The following is a 14459-nucleotide window of genomic DNA, read 5'->3' as shown; positions in this document are numbered from 1 at the left end:
TGCTCAGGTATATTCTGATTTGCCAACAGAAGAGGGTAGCTAATGTTAAGTCCTAAAGAAGCCTACTTATTTCTAAAAGGTAGGACAAAACCTTTTTAAAAGTTGCACGCTTTTAGTTGTCTCTTTGTATAGGGAGTGTCTACGTTTTAGGATTTGTGGTTTGTATAATTCAATTGAAACAGTACAGACAATATAAAATGTCTAGTGTGAACAGTGAGAAGTCATTCTTCGTAATGTTACATCTGTGTACACGTGACGTGACATTAATGTAAATAACTAGATAACACTGATGTGTTATTTTTATTGTATGCAAGTCCTCATCAACACATTCTTTAAGCTTCCCACCCCATTCCATTCTAACCCCACACCCCCAAAGAAAACATTTTGGTCCAGCTAAGGCTGGTAACATACTAACTATATGAAACTATGTAACTTCCTTTTTTGCCTTGCTTCAAATAACATGTTTCTTTCCCCAAACACTGAAAAACTTGTATAGAAAATGCATCCCATTTCGGTTTCACCGCCGAGAAATCCACACACTTCTCAGTGTGAGGAAATGTAATAGAACAGTAGAAACTTCCTTCATCACTACTATCCTAAAAAACTGAAAACTAGATGCAGTGGCCTACTGGCAACACTGAAATCGGCATTCCTTTAGAATAGTTACTGCACAATGTTAATCTACAATTAATTACGTCACACTTGAGCCTGTGACACAGTTTCTAAAATTAACATGTAATGATAGTGCATACACGCAAAGGTCAATGGCTACCAAGACACCCATTATGGCTCCAACTCCAACTTATCCAAGATTTCACAATATTCAAATAGAAAATATCTGCTCGACTGAGATTACACTGGGTATAAGCCATGCTAACTACAGGTCTGCCATAGTTTCAAAATTCTGTGATTTCCTGGGCGATTTAAACAAGCTAATCTTTCCATGGCATTAAGAGCAGGAAAGTTTAACTGTGAAGTGTGCTGAGGTGGCAACACCCTTCCGTGTGCTAATCCTGCCCCGCTGGACCCTGAGAAGTCCAGAGCTTGAGGACAGGATAGTCGTGTAGGTTAGAGGCCCAGAGTCGGTGAGGTGGGCAGTGACCACTGGTTGCAAGTCTGGAGACTAAATAGTAGAAAAGTGTCATTCTGCACAGAAGTGGAAAGATACAGGTTTAAGACTCCAAGACACAGATACGTGGTAGTGAGTGAGTGAGTGAGTGAGTGAGTGAGTGAGTGAGTGAAGCATAGGGCTGGCAGATTTTAAGTAAAAGTCTACAGTCATCTTCAGAAATGCTCAAACATCTAACCTTGCCCCTCTTCCATTCTAGAATGAATCAGCCAGGAGAAATGCACTTGACTTCCTGCTCCACCTACCCACCCCCATCATTCTCCCAGAACGGAAGATCCTTCCCTTGGGAAACACAACAGTCCCAGAGAAAAGACATTCACATACTAATATTTGGCAGTTCATCAACAAAAGAGCAGCTCTGCATCCAATTAGCCTGAAGAGAAGCCCAACACTTACTTGGAAAGGCCCCCTGCAAACTCTGAACTACCAATTAGCCTTTTTCACTTTTAAATATGAATAGAGACCTAAGGATCACCAAGATTTGCAAAGTCTCAGGCATGAGAGATCAAAACAAACAAAAACTGAAAAGATAAAAACAAAGGTAATTAAGGTAATAAAAGAAAACTTCAAAAGAACCCCTATAATTACTATCCTCAGGGAGGTAAGATAAAAATTAAAAACACTGTTATGAAAAAGAAGCAATCCAAATGCTCTTCAAGTTAAAAATTAGCCATTGTTAAAAATGCAACAGAAAGGGGGGGGGGGGGGGAAATCAAGGAACTCTCCCAGAACAGAGCAAAAACCATTTAACAGACTTAGAGAATCAAAACCAGAAAGTCAACATTTGACTACTAATAATTCCAGAGAAAAGAGAAAACAGAAAATGTAAAGGGAGAAAAATATCGACACATTAACATAAGAAAATATCTAAGAAATGTTCTCAAGGGAAAAAAAGTCACATACAAAAGAATAAGAATTAAAATGGAACCTGAATTCTCCATTCTAATGCTATAAGCTTAAAGTCAATGAAGCAACGCTTTAAAAATTTCAAGGAAGAAAATTTTTCAGTTAAGAATTCTATACCCAAACTGTCAGTCAAGTGTGAAAGCAGCATTTTTGGTATGGAAGACCTGAAACTATTATGCACACACACACATTTTTTCAGGAGGCTACTGGAAGATGTTCTCTCCCTCCCACACAACAGAGGGAATACACCAATAAAAAGGAAGACATCAAGTAACTACCTGGAAGTCCCTGAGTGGCAACTGTGCAGTGGCCCTAAGGACCAAACAGGAACAGAAGACTAACAAAAAGAAAGTATGGATCAATTGAGCGTTTCAAAAACCACCAATGACAGGTATATGGTGAATCTGCTGAAGCTGTTGAAAAGTTTTTAAGTTTAACAAAACTTATCAAGTATAAACAAGGCAACTAATAACAAAGTTCTTTCTATGTGGAAGAAAATGTAACCTGAGGACACTCCTAGCCCTTGAGTGAATATTTACTTAGTCATAATGTAAATATGACTTATTGATTGAACTAAAAATTGTGGTATCAAGAGAACTGAAGAGATCAGGCAGGCAGAGCTGTAGGAGAACGAAATCCTCACCCTAATGGGAAGTCAACAGATAACATAAAAGTGATAAATTAAGCAATAATAAAATTACACATTCAAATGTGTGGCTAAACATCAGAAGAAACAGCTAAATGAATTAAAAGTGATTGACTCTGGCTGGGTAACAGGTCAAGAAATGGGAAGACGTGGGGGAGAAAAACCCTGATTTTTAGTGTTTTAATTACAATCCTGTATTTTAATAAAAGCAAAGTTTTGTTTTAAGGCCAAAGAGTTTGGTGAGTCTTATATCCTCAAAAATGGAAAAATAAATCTACAGAACTTTTTGTCTCAGTATTTCCAAGATTCTAAGGCACAGGAACGAGAAAGCTCAGAGTTGACCGACTGCCTACTGGACCTCTCTCCCCAGATGGTCCATAGATGCCTTAAAGAGACAGACACACACACACCTACCTATCCCCCTCCCACGTCCAGGGCAAAGGCAGTGCCAGCTCCAGTCATCCAAATCAGCAATCGTGACTCTTCATCCTCCCTCCTTCACGCCCAAACTGTGTTTACTCTCGTCCCCCAATATTTCTAAAAGCTGAAACAACCTCTCTCCCAATGCTTTATTTAAGCCTTCATCTCTTGTCTAGACGACTGTAATGACAGCGCCCTAACTAGTCTCCAGGCCTCCATTCCCTCTCCTTTCTAAACTAACTGACACACTAAGACAAATTTTCCCCAGTTGACCGCCTGACTACCCTCTGGTGGCTCCCATTCCTACAGAGGAAAATCCTGCCTGCTAACGCGGCACGCGTGCCCTGGCCTCTACATCCTTCTATCTACCCGCGTTTAATTGTGCCCTCCGTGCATGCCTCACACCCTATGCACCAAAAATAACTTCAACTCTGGGTCCTTAGCACAGGCTTGGCCCCTCTGCAAGGAAGTCTCTGAGTCCTCCTCAATTCTCCTGACAAACTTCTATTCATTTTCATAAAGGTTCGCTTTCCTCTGTGCTACCATATATATAACTTTATTTACCATTTAATCATAATTATCTGTCCATAATCTCCTACACTAAACTGTGTCTCACACCAAAGGCTAAACTATGACCCTGGCGTACAGAAGACAATAAATATTTGTTGAATAAAATACCATTCAGATGTCTAGTCGGCACACCTGCAACAACAAACTACAGATCTCTGCAACTCTGTCTACAAAGGTTAATAGCCAAATGTCCACAACAGTAGGAGAAAAATGAAAGGCAAGTTTGCCCTGCCAAGACATTTTACAAAAGGGTATCAACAATCATTTTTATATAACATGTAACAATTTACAATATGATTCCATATGGTCTACAGCTTAGAGTTACAGTTTAAAGAGGAAGTAGGAGGCATTGATTTTCTGCAGAGACCTGGGCCTGGGCCTGGGCCTTACATAAGCCTTGCAATGGCTTTCTCATACAGTTTCCTCGATGCCACTTTGTGTAATACTGCATGTCAAAAATGGCAAGACAAGATCCCCGGCAGGACTCTAGAACTGAGCCGATCGATCAATATAGTGATGCTCCACTAACCTGCAAAGCAAGAGACCAAACAATCACCACAGACGCTGCAAACGGTGCACATTTTAAGACCTGAATACAATAACTGATTACTTCTAAAACGATCAACCCATCTGAAAACTGGCAGACAGGACCTGATGAAGTAAAGGGTAACTTTATTTAGGATTTAATAAAATCAGTTAATTTCATTCCATTCAAAAGTCAATTTTTAACACATTTTTGAACCACTAATTTAAAAAACAATGAATTCAGTGAGTTCAATGTAAAATACTGTGACGCTTTTGTTCATCTGGAGAAGGGAACTTTTTGAACTGGATTAATAATTCTCCTGAGATCAGGGCCCAGTATCATCAATCAATCAATGCAGATCCCTTCCCCCCTCCATTCATTGCCTTTTATCCTCACACCCTAGTCCCACCTGCGCACACCCCCCACCACTCAGACAGGAAACCGTTCTATTCTGTTTAACATATTTGGAATACGAGCAGATGTGACACATGCTGCATCTGAGCAGAAGCTGTAAAAGCCGCTGTGTTTCTATCCCCTCTTCTCTCTGCCTCTGCCAAGAATGACAGGAGCTAGAAAAGAGCTTCTCTTCAGAATGAGATGACATGTGAAGAGCCACAGCCAACTGTCAGCCACTAACATAACATGAGGAAGAAATGAACCTTTGTTGTACTGTAGGCTCTTGAAATTTGGAGGTTATTATAGAAAACTGACTAACGTAGAATGGAAACTTACACTAAATAATTACACTTCCCAAATTAGATTCTGCCAATGAGATACATTTGAGTGAGATTTGGAAGGCCAAAGTGAGGTCAAGAATCTATTATTGCAGCTGGTGTTTGAGGCAAGGTTAGAGATGTGAGAGTTTGTGGCAGCCACACTCCAAGTTCCAGTGTCTAGTCACCCATTTCAGGGGCGAAGGAGGCAGCGGGGAGGCAGGAGTGGTGGTGGCAGCCACCTGCCCCCTGGAATGCAGTTTTAGTGGAGAGGCCTCACTGACTTCTACACCTCTAACCTTCCCAACAATTTCTAACACACCTAATTCCCAGGATTAAATCTCTTCTTGCTTTGACATCTAGAGTGGTTTCATGCACTGAACTGTGACTGATAAAGTATATGGTCCCAGAGCAGTTACAGGACACAGACTCTCAGAAGCTAAGAAGCTGGTTTTGGTTTTCCAATCCCGCTGGGTTGAAAGGCAATGATCCACTGCCACGATTACACAACGTAATACTAATAGCACACAGCACGAAGCAGCAAAGGGTTATTTAAATGATCACCTGTAGGTACCTGGAATAAAGTTTCTTCTTGAAGAAAACACCCTGACAAACTGCTTTGACAGTTATGACGGAAATAAGAAATACAAGGACTGCGAGTGCGCTGATTCTCACAGGTGAAAGCTTTAAGCCAATGATTAGCTCATTGAACACAAGACCAAAGAGCATCCGTGGCTACCATACAGTAAGCTCTTAACTCTTAGGGGCACAGGGCTGAAAGGGCCAATTGCACATATAAAAGGGAAATGCAAAATCAAACTACAATGAGATACCACTATTCACCCTCTAGAAAGACTGCAATTAGAAAGACTGATTATACCCAGAAGGGAAGGCTAGCCAGTAAAAGTATCAGTAAATATGTGGCGCGACCGGAACTCGCACACATTGCTCGTGGGAAGGTACAATGGTACAACCACTTCAGAAGAGGTTAGCAGTTTTCGCTAAAGTTAAACACATAGTAGATAAATTTAACCAAGCAATTCCAACTGTAGGTACGATATGAAAACCTATGTCCACACAAAACCTTCTATATGCTTGTTCTTAGCTGCTTTATTATTATAACAATAACCCAAACTGGAGACAACCCAAACGATTACCAATAGATGAATACATAAACAATCTGTGGTATATCCCCCCAAAATAGTACTCAGCCATAAAAAGTAATAACTGAAACATGCAAGAACAAGGATGAATCTCAAAAAGAAAGGGGAGCGGGGGGGCGGGGGGGGAATGGTGAAGGAAAGAAGCCAAGCATGAAATAATACAGATTGTATGATTCAATTTGTCTGAAAACCTCAGTGGATGCCTGGGGCTAGGGGCAGGGCTGCTGACCGCAAAGCAGCCTGTGACATATTCTAGTGATGGGTATGTTCTACCTCTTGGTAGCTGTCGTGGTTACTATTGGAAAGACCATCCTTCTTGGGCCTGTTACTCTCTGTCCTACATGTCTTGAGTGTGCCAAGGCTGCAAGACGCGGATCAATGGCTCTTCAAACTGGGCCACGCTACAGCTGGTAACCTTAAAAGATGAGGTAATGTCTCCCCCCGGACAAAGAGCAGGTCTGCTCACTGCTTTCTATAAAAGCAGTGGATTCCTCAAAGTTTAACATTCCTCAGCAGCAACACAAGCCCACTGAAGGAGCATCCATCTTGGCTGTACTCTGTCACCCCTGACAGACTTAGGGGGAAGGTGAACCGATGCAAATAGGCTGATTCTCATGCTATTTGCTGTGCCATGAATAATGTATTTCTTTCTCTGACCTTGAGATCTCCCAGCTTCTGCTAGGATCCAGTGACAACAGTAATGGGCTAGCTTTTAGTAGCTTGCCCAAATCCCAGACCAAACAGTTACATAGGTCAAAATTCATCAAATTACATGCCTAAAATAGGGACACTTTATTGAATACAAATGGAGAAAAGGTGTACAAGAAAATAGACAAGGTGGAAGATGAGGGGAAGGAGAATGAGGAAGAAGAGGGAGAAGGTCAGGACCCCACAAATTCCTTAGCAGAGAAATGAAACCAGACTTACGACGGCAGGATTGTTAAGAGTGTTTTTATCATATCCAACCCACTCACACAAAGTTGTCTTCTAAGAAGGGCCTTCACCAAGGAATTGAGAAACATATTGGTAAAGGATGCGCTGATAGCTTGGAAAAGGCTGTGGTGGCTGTCCTTTGTAGTTCTGGGCTGAAGACGGGCAATACCGCCATGAAACGGGGCTCCCTGATTTCAATGGGATAATGGGATTCTCAGAGCGATCAAGGGTAAGTAGAAACATTTAATCCTCAGATATAAAAAGGGCATGATTATAACAGGCAGCAGGGCCAGACTGGTGAACAGAACGGTGTGGATCACTGGTGGCTAACCATGGTGTCCTTAGGAAAAACAGATGGGCACTACACACGAAGATACTACTTGAAGTGTATAATGGGAAGAAAAAAGAAAAAAACTCTAGGTATATTTACCAGAGACCACAATGGAGAGTGATGGCACCTCACTTAATGCCCAGACTGGGCATGATTACAGACACAGAGCCCCTGGAACAAAGGAGAGGGTGGGTTCCACTGCGGAAAGACCCTATAAAACTGTATCAAGAACACAGTCTTTCTCCTGGCATTTTCCAATAGAATACACAGCCATTTACCAAGAAGACAGTACATTTGGGAAACAGATTCACTCGCATTTTTCAGGAGTTACTCACCCCTGGCTCTAAGCTGATAACAACCCTTAGAGACCAGAATATCACCGTGGTAAACCAGTTAGATCAGCTGTGGATGTCATACTGATAAATGGTGTTTTGGCCTCAATCCATCTCCTAATGGGCCCGAGATCCGGGGACCCATCCTGTATTTCCCAGTTCTTGAATGCACAGTCAATGGCTCCCTGAAGCATGGAGTAAGGGCATTCAGTGTAGAAAAGGCCAGGTAAAACCCTCCTAGGTGTGCCCCTTCCTGTCAAAGTAACAAACCCAAAGCACATCCCTGAGGAAACTGCAGAGGAACAACCTCAAGGCTTGAGAGACACAGGGATGGTGATTGCTATGGCATTCCGATTTTACCAGCCTGTGTGGCCAGTGCAGAGGAGAGGTCTTGGAGAATGTGGATTATAGTCAATCAAATCAAGTGGCAACTACAAGTATAGCTGCTGTTCCAGACATGGTCTCTTTACAGGGACAAATCAACACCGTCTCTAGCACCTAGTAGGTATCCATCAAGCTAACAAGTGCTTTTTACAGATCTCTTCCAAAAACAGACCCCCAGAAGCTGTTTTCATTGAACAGCCCACAGCACACTTTTACCATCCTAGCGCAGGGTTATACCAACACTCCAGCTGCCTTTCATTATCTCGTCCAGAGACCTGGGGCATCTCAACACCTTACAGGTCCACTATTAGTCCCACCAGCAAATCCTCTATCCCCTGTCCCCACCCACACTTGGTACTGTCTATTAATAGCGTTCTCATTTTTGCCAACCTAATAAGTGGGAAAAGACATGCATTACTGTTTTAATTTGCATGTCTCTGATTGTTTACTAATTGCAAACATCTCTTTCTGTGCTTGTTAGGATTTCCTATGCTGTAATCTACTTATTAATATCCTTTGCCTATTTTTCTACAGGAGTCGCTGCCCTCTTTTTACGGAGGTATATAGTCCCTTGTCTAGATATGAATCCCTTGTTAATTTTACACACTGCAAATATGTTCCCTCATTCTTTCATCTGTCTTTTGCTAAATGAAAATCCTTAAATTTTATATAATCAAAGTCACGAAGTTTTCACTCTTGTAAATTTTTGAAGCTTTAAGAAGTCAGTCCTTCCCTATCCCAAAGGAAAGACCTTCAGCACTGTTTTCTGTTAATTTTATCCTTTTTCCTTTGACGTTCAGGTCTTTCATTTATCCAAAGTCCATCCTGTTCACGGTGTTAGGTTTGTTTGTTCTTCGTATAGTTAGTCTCTCTCCCTGACAACATGATTCCTTTTTCCAGTGATTATACCACCTTTACCTTAAGTTCTGAACACATGTAGGTAAGTCTCCACTCTTTAATTTGTTCCCTAATCTATTTTTTGTTCTTGCACTTATACTAGTTTTTACTGCTACAGCCTTGAAATATTATCTTAACTTCTGATAAGGCAAGCCCGGTTAAAGCAAATCTTTAAAACTGATTTAGCTATTCACAAACTTTATCCTGCCTGCCATATAAGTTTTAGACTTAGGTGACGGAGTTTGTCAGACAAACCAACTGGAATTTTGATGGCATTTTAATTAAATTTATACATTAAAATGGAAAAATTTGACATTCTTATAGGTAATCTTATCCCAAGAGCATGAAAAGTTTTTCCATTTATTTAGATCCTCTTCTAGTTCCTTATTAAAGTTTTAAAGTTTTCTCCTTAAGTTTTATGTGTTCTTGGGTTAATTCCTAACACTCTGTAATTTTGTTACTATTATTTTATATAAATATTCACCTTTGATTACCTTTACCAGTTCATTATTGCTAGTGCAGTAAATGCTATTAATTTTTCTAGGTTGATTTTAATCCAGTAACCCTGCTATACTTTCACTAGTTCTAATAGTTTCTCTCGATTCTAATGTTTCTTCTAGGTAAGTGATATTATCTGCAAAAAATGAGTTTTATTGTTTCCTTCCTTATCCTTATACTTATTTCTTCCCTTTAAAGTATTATCCAGGACCTTTTTTAACCTGTTAAACAGTTAAGTGACTTGGGGGCGGGGGGGGGGGGGCGGGGGCAGGCGGGAGGGCATCCTTATCTGGTCACTGATCTTAAAGTGATTGTATCTAAAATTTCTCCATTAAGTATTATTATTTACAGTAGGTTTTTGGCAATGACCTTTATAGGAGTTATCTTGTAGTCTGAGTTTGCTAAGAGTTTTTATCGTATATAGGTGGTGCTGGATTTTAGTGAATAATTTTATGGTATCAAGATAATCATTTTTCTCCTTTAGCCTATTAATGAGATAAATTACATTAATAGATAAAAGTTAAACTATGTTTACTGTCTTAAATTCTATGGATCATAATTCTTTTAACACATTTTTGGATGTGATGAGCTAGCATATTGTGTAGGGTTTTCCTATCTTTGTAAGTGAAACAGAGCTATAATTTTCTCATATTATCCTTATCTAGTTTCAGAGTCAAGATTCCATTAACCTCATAAAATGAGCTTGGCATCTTTCTTTTTTTTCCTATTTCCCAGAACAACTTGTAAAAAGGAATTAAGTGTTATTTAAAAGTTCGATGCAACTCACAAGATTATCTGGGTCCATAGTTTTTGAAAGGGGAGGTCTTTAACTACCATTTGTTTATTAAATATTTATTAGTTCAAGCTGTCTATTTCTTCTGATACTAATTTTCACAGTTTATAGTTTTCCAAGAATTTATATATTCTATCTAGGCTTTCAAATGTATTAACCTATAGCAAGTCGTAAAATTTTTTTTTAATCTCATGCTTATAGTTATTTCCCATTTTTCACTTATTTTATTTGCATATTTTTGCCCTTGATCAATCTTATCAGAGGTCTGTCTAGCCTACTCATCTTCAAAGAATAATCTTTTGGTTTGGCAAATCTTTTCCAAATTTCACCAACTTCTGCTCTTTATCAAACTCTTCAAATGAATTCTGTTTAAGCACTAAAGCAAGCTTCCTTCAGCATTTAGATAAGCCACCCTGCCACTCTGTCCAAGGTCTGGTTTCACCACATAGATTTCAACACACAAACTATACAAATAAATATCCTTATGTATGCATAACGCAGAAAAAAATCAAACACAATTCTTACCAACCATACCTACATACATATGAATGCCTTCCACTAAAGCAGTATCATGAAGGCAAGTAAGGTTATGTGCTGTTTCCACCCACACACAAAAAAATGTGTAAGGCTGTGATTATGTATCTGAATCAAGGCAAACATTACTCTGCAACGCTAACTAGATAACTACTGATACAGTTCGATAAAATTGTAACTAGATAAAATTAGTAACTAGAAATGGAATCTCCAGTTGCTTTCAGATGCCATCCAAAACGTGCCGTTATTAACAAGAGAGAAAAATCTGGCTGTGACCGCCAATTTTCACCACTACCCCCCCAAAAAACCCACTCAAAGCAAAAGCCGTTTTTTCTCCCCTAGCTTTTGTAAGCATACTTTCTAGTTGGGGGGCAGTTTCGGATTACAAAACAGATTTTGGTCTTAAATTTTTCTGCCTGCAACTGAGTGTTAAGGCAGCTCACTAACACAAAGTTCAACATTCAACAGAATTATGGATTTGGACACATGCTGAATAGATTATTCTTATGAGTGTAGGCTTGAAAAAAATTTTATACGTTATTAGCTTCCAAACGGATGTCGCAGCTCCCACTGCATGAATTTACTTAAGAGGCAACTCATACATCTGCCTGTCGGGATGCAGAAGGTGTACACTGGAGAAGAGAAAGAACGAGGTATAGCTATAGGTCAACGTGGTAATTCCGGACTTGTTTAACGCACACTGGCTAAAAGCACAAGAAGTTGCCAGATTTCTTTTCTCTCTCCGGCTGCAAAAAAGACTGAAGGCCTCTCTCCCTATTCAAAGTCAGGCTGCCTTATTTTCCCCCTCACGTTTGAGGGTGAAACTTTTAAGGGGATGACGTTGAAGAAAAGAGCTTCCTAATGTTGAGTGACAGCCAGTTCTGATAAGGATCGCGTTCGTGGGAGAACTTGGGGCTGTGTGCGCACCAGGCTGCTTCTCCAGGCCAGGTAATACAAGAAGCCAGGGCCGCTCCGGCGCTGGCCGCAGACACCAAACAGGGGGGAGGGATACGGGGAGGGGAGGGGAGATCCAGGCCTCAAACAAAGGAAGCGGGGCTGCTCCGAAAGGGGCGGATTCGGCGTCCGGGTGGGGAGGAGGAATGCCAAGGCTGCTGGGGAAAGGCTGCACTCACAGAACTTGGAGGTGGAGGTGTTGATGTTGATGGTGGAGCTGGGGGTGGGGGCGGGGGCGGCCTTGGCCACGGCGGCGGCCGCGTCGCAGCTCTTCAACATCATGATCACCCCATTGGCCTCCGGCGGTGGCGACGGCCCCAACGGGAGCCCCTCCTTGTGGCCTTTCCTGTCCACCGAGACCGCGGGCACCGCCAGCAGCTGTCCCCCCGGAGGCTCTCGGGCAGGGGCTGGGATCGACGAGGGGGGCGGTGGGGGTGGCGGGGGCTGCCGGAAGCCGTCCACAGCGGCCTCCCAGTTGTTATGGTTCTGGTCATCCATCATCGCCTCGTAGCTGCCCCCCTCCTCCTCTTCCATGCTTTCCTCCATCCTGCTGGCCCCCAGCACCCACCCGCCTCACAGGCACCTGCCGCCCGTCTCAACCCCGGCCCAGGGGGCACCGCAGCCTCCTCGAGTTCACATCGCCGGGGGCCGGAACGGGCACGGCGGAGAGGGCAGCTGTGCGCCGGGTCTCTCACTCTCCGCCAGGCCGACTCTTAGAGACAGGATTGACGGCGGTGGGCGCTCCCGGGCTCTGGTCTGGGAGAGGCAACCGTAAAGCGGCAGCGCCCCTCACGGCATTTTACAGCAGCTTCCAACAAGCAGTTGGAAAGGGCAGCTGGGGGCGTGGCCAGGAGGGCACGTGGTGCGAGGAACAAGCAGCGAGAAAGCCGAGCGAAAAGGGGCGGGAGCTGTGAGCCACTCCCACGCAATAGGGAAGCGAGGCAACGGGTCGGGTTGAGCATTCCTCGGCCCCGCCCCCGTCCCGGCCTCACGTGATAAGGGAGTTTGACTGCGCACGCGCGTTTTCAGTCGGTTGCCCGGACGACGGGGAGCCTGGCAGGCTCCTGAAGATCTCAAATCCTGGCCGCCGGTAGTTGTGACACCAACCGCGCTTTCGGTAGTGCTTTTTTTTTGCGCTCATCCTGTTTACCCGGCTTTCGCCCCGCCGAGGGCCTCGCAGCCCGGCCTTGACTTAAGGAGGGAGCTAGGGGTCCACAACGGGCCCCCGGTCGCACATTATAAACGCGTGGGACTGCCTTGGACGGCCATTGATGGGACTGCTCAGTGGGCCTCAGCCCACACCTCCCAAACCCTCTAAACCGGGAGTAGAAACCGAAACATAGCAGGGTGGCTTAAAAAATTAATGCATTTGAAGTATTCATCAATTTTTTTTTAAGTGCCTTAACTCCATACACTGAGGCCATAAATTTTAAACTTAAAAATACCAAGCTTCGTGCACTATTTCACACATCTGACTACAAATTTGGGTTTAGGTGTGAGAGTCTTGAGGGGCAAAGAAGAAAGATTATGTAACTATTACAATGTTTTTCATTGCTCTGCATTCTCAAATTAATTGCAGTAGTATATGAGAATATATAATTGCTTATTGTGGAGCTCATTCCAGCTATTAATACAAAAGTTGTCTAGAAAAACGATTCCATTTAAGCTAGCAGATAATATTTCCGCAGGTATGTAATTAGTGTGAAGAATCATTTCAGCCCCTGAGAAACTTGCTCTGGTGTACTTAAGTGTCCGCATTTGTTTCAGCTTCTTTACATATACCCAATATATTCTGCACTATGGAACGTTTCTACCAATTACTTAGAATGATTTAATTTCAGAGAATGCGCCCTCATATTAATCAAAGACATTGTTTGAATCACATGTTTTTAATTCTCTGGGCCTGAAACATTTTGGGAATACAAAAAAAAAAAAAAAAGTAAGACAATTGAGTGAAATGCTGAGGGGGCAAAATGTAACCTTACAGTTCTGTGTAAAATGATGGAAGAAGGAAGAATTAGTCTTTTTCAGACTGACAACAACTGATAGTTTGTCATCAGTGTACTTTCTAGGTAGGTGGATGGGTGTGGGTGACGGAGATAAAAAGACGTCTTTACATCATAAAAGGTTCAATACACAAGGAAGATAAAAGAGTAATAAATGTGTCTCTAATATGGTCACAAAACACATAAAGCAAAAATTGACAAGTACAAGAAGAAAGAGAAACCTACCATCAGAGTAGATGATTTTCACATATCTTTCTAACAGATTGCAATGGGTTGAATAGTAGCCCCCAAAAAGATATATTTGTGTCCTAATCCCTGGAATCTGCGAATGTCATGCTATTTGGAAATAAGGTCTTTGCAGATGTAATTAAGTTAAAGATCTTGAGATCATCCTGGATTATGCAGGTGGACCATAAATCCAATGACAAATGTACTCAGAAAGGCAGAGGGAGATCTGAGGCAGAAGAGGAGACACAGAGAAGAGGCGGTCACAGTGTAGCCACAGAGGCAGAGATTGAAGTGACGGAGCCACACTCCCACCCAAATGCCAATAGCCTTAAAAGCTGAAAGAGACAAAGAATGGATTCTACCCTAGAGACTTCAAAGAGAATTCAACCCTGCTGATGTCTTGATTTCAGACTTCTAGCTTCCAGAATTATCAGAGAATATATTTCTGTTGTTTAAAGCCACCTTTTTATGGTAATTTGTTACAGCAGCCACAAAA

The 14459-nt window shown here is 42.1% G+C and overlaps 1 protein-coding gene across 5 annotated transcripts in view; it reads right to left on the bottom strand.

Annotated features, from left to right (window-relative positions):
- Positions 1 to 14459, bottom strand: part of CACUL1 (CDK2 associated cullin domain 1) — a 227285-nt gene that overhangs the window by 56251 nt on the left and 156575 nt on the right. Inside the window, exon 1 of one of the 5 annotated variants that reach the window (XM_074338980.1) lies at positions 11909 to 12562. The exons of 1 other annotated variant lie outside the window; for it this stretch is intronic. In XM_074338980.1, coding sequence (XP_074195081.1) covers positions 11909 to 12275 — 367 coding nt within the window. In that variant the 5' untranslated portion in view covers positions 12276 to 12562. Of the gene's footprint in view, positions 1 to 11908; positions 12563 to 14459 lie in introns of those variants that run through there. 3 more of the 5 variants (XM_019725260.2, XM_074338982.1, XM_019725261.2) reach the window with 3 other exon arrangements.

This window comes from Rhinolophus sinicus, linkage group LG07, assembly GCF_036562045.2.
Source record: "Rhinolophus sinicus isolate RSC01 linkage group LG07, ASM3656204v1, whole genome shotgun sequence".
Taxonomy (NCBI): Eukaryota; Metazoa; Chordata; class Mammalia; order Chiroptera; family Rhinolophidae; genus Rhinolophus; species Rhinolophus sinicus.
Note: the sequence above shows the minus strand (reverse complement) of the source record. Positions and strands in the feature narration are given on the sequence as shown.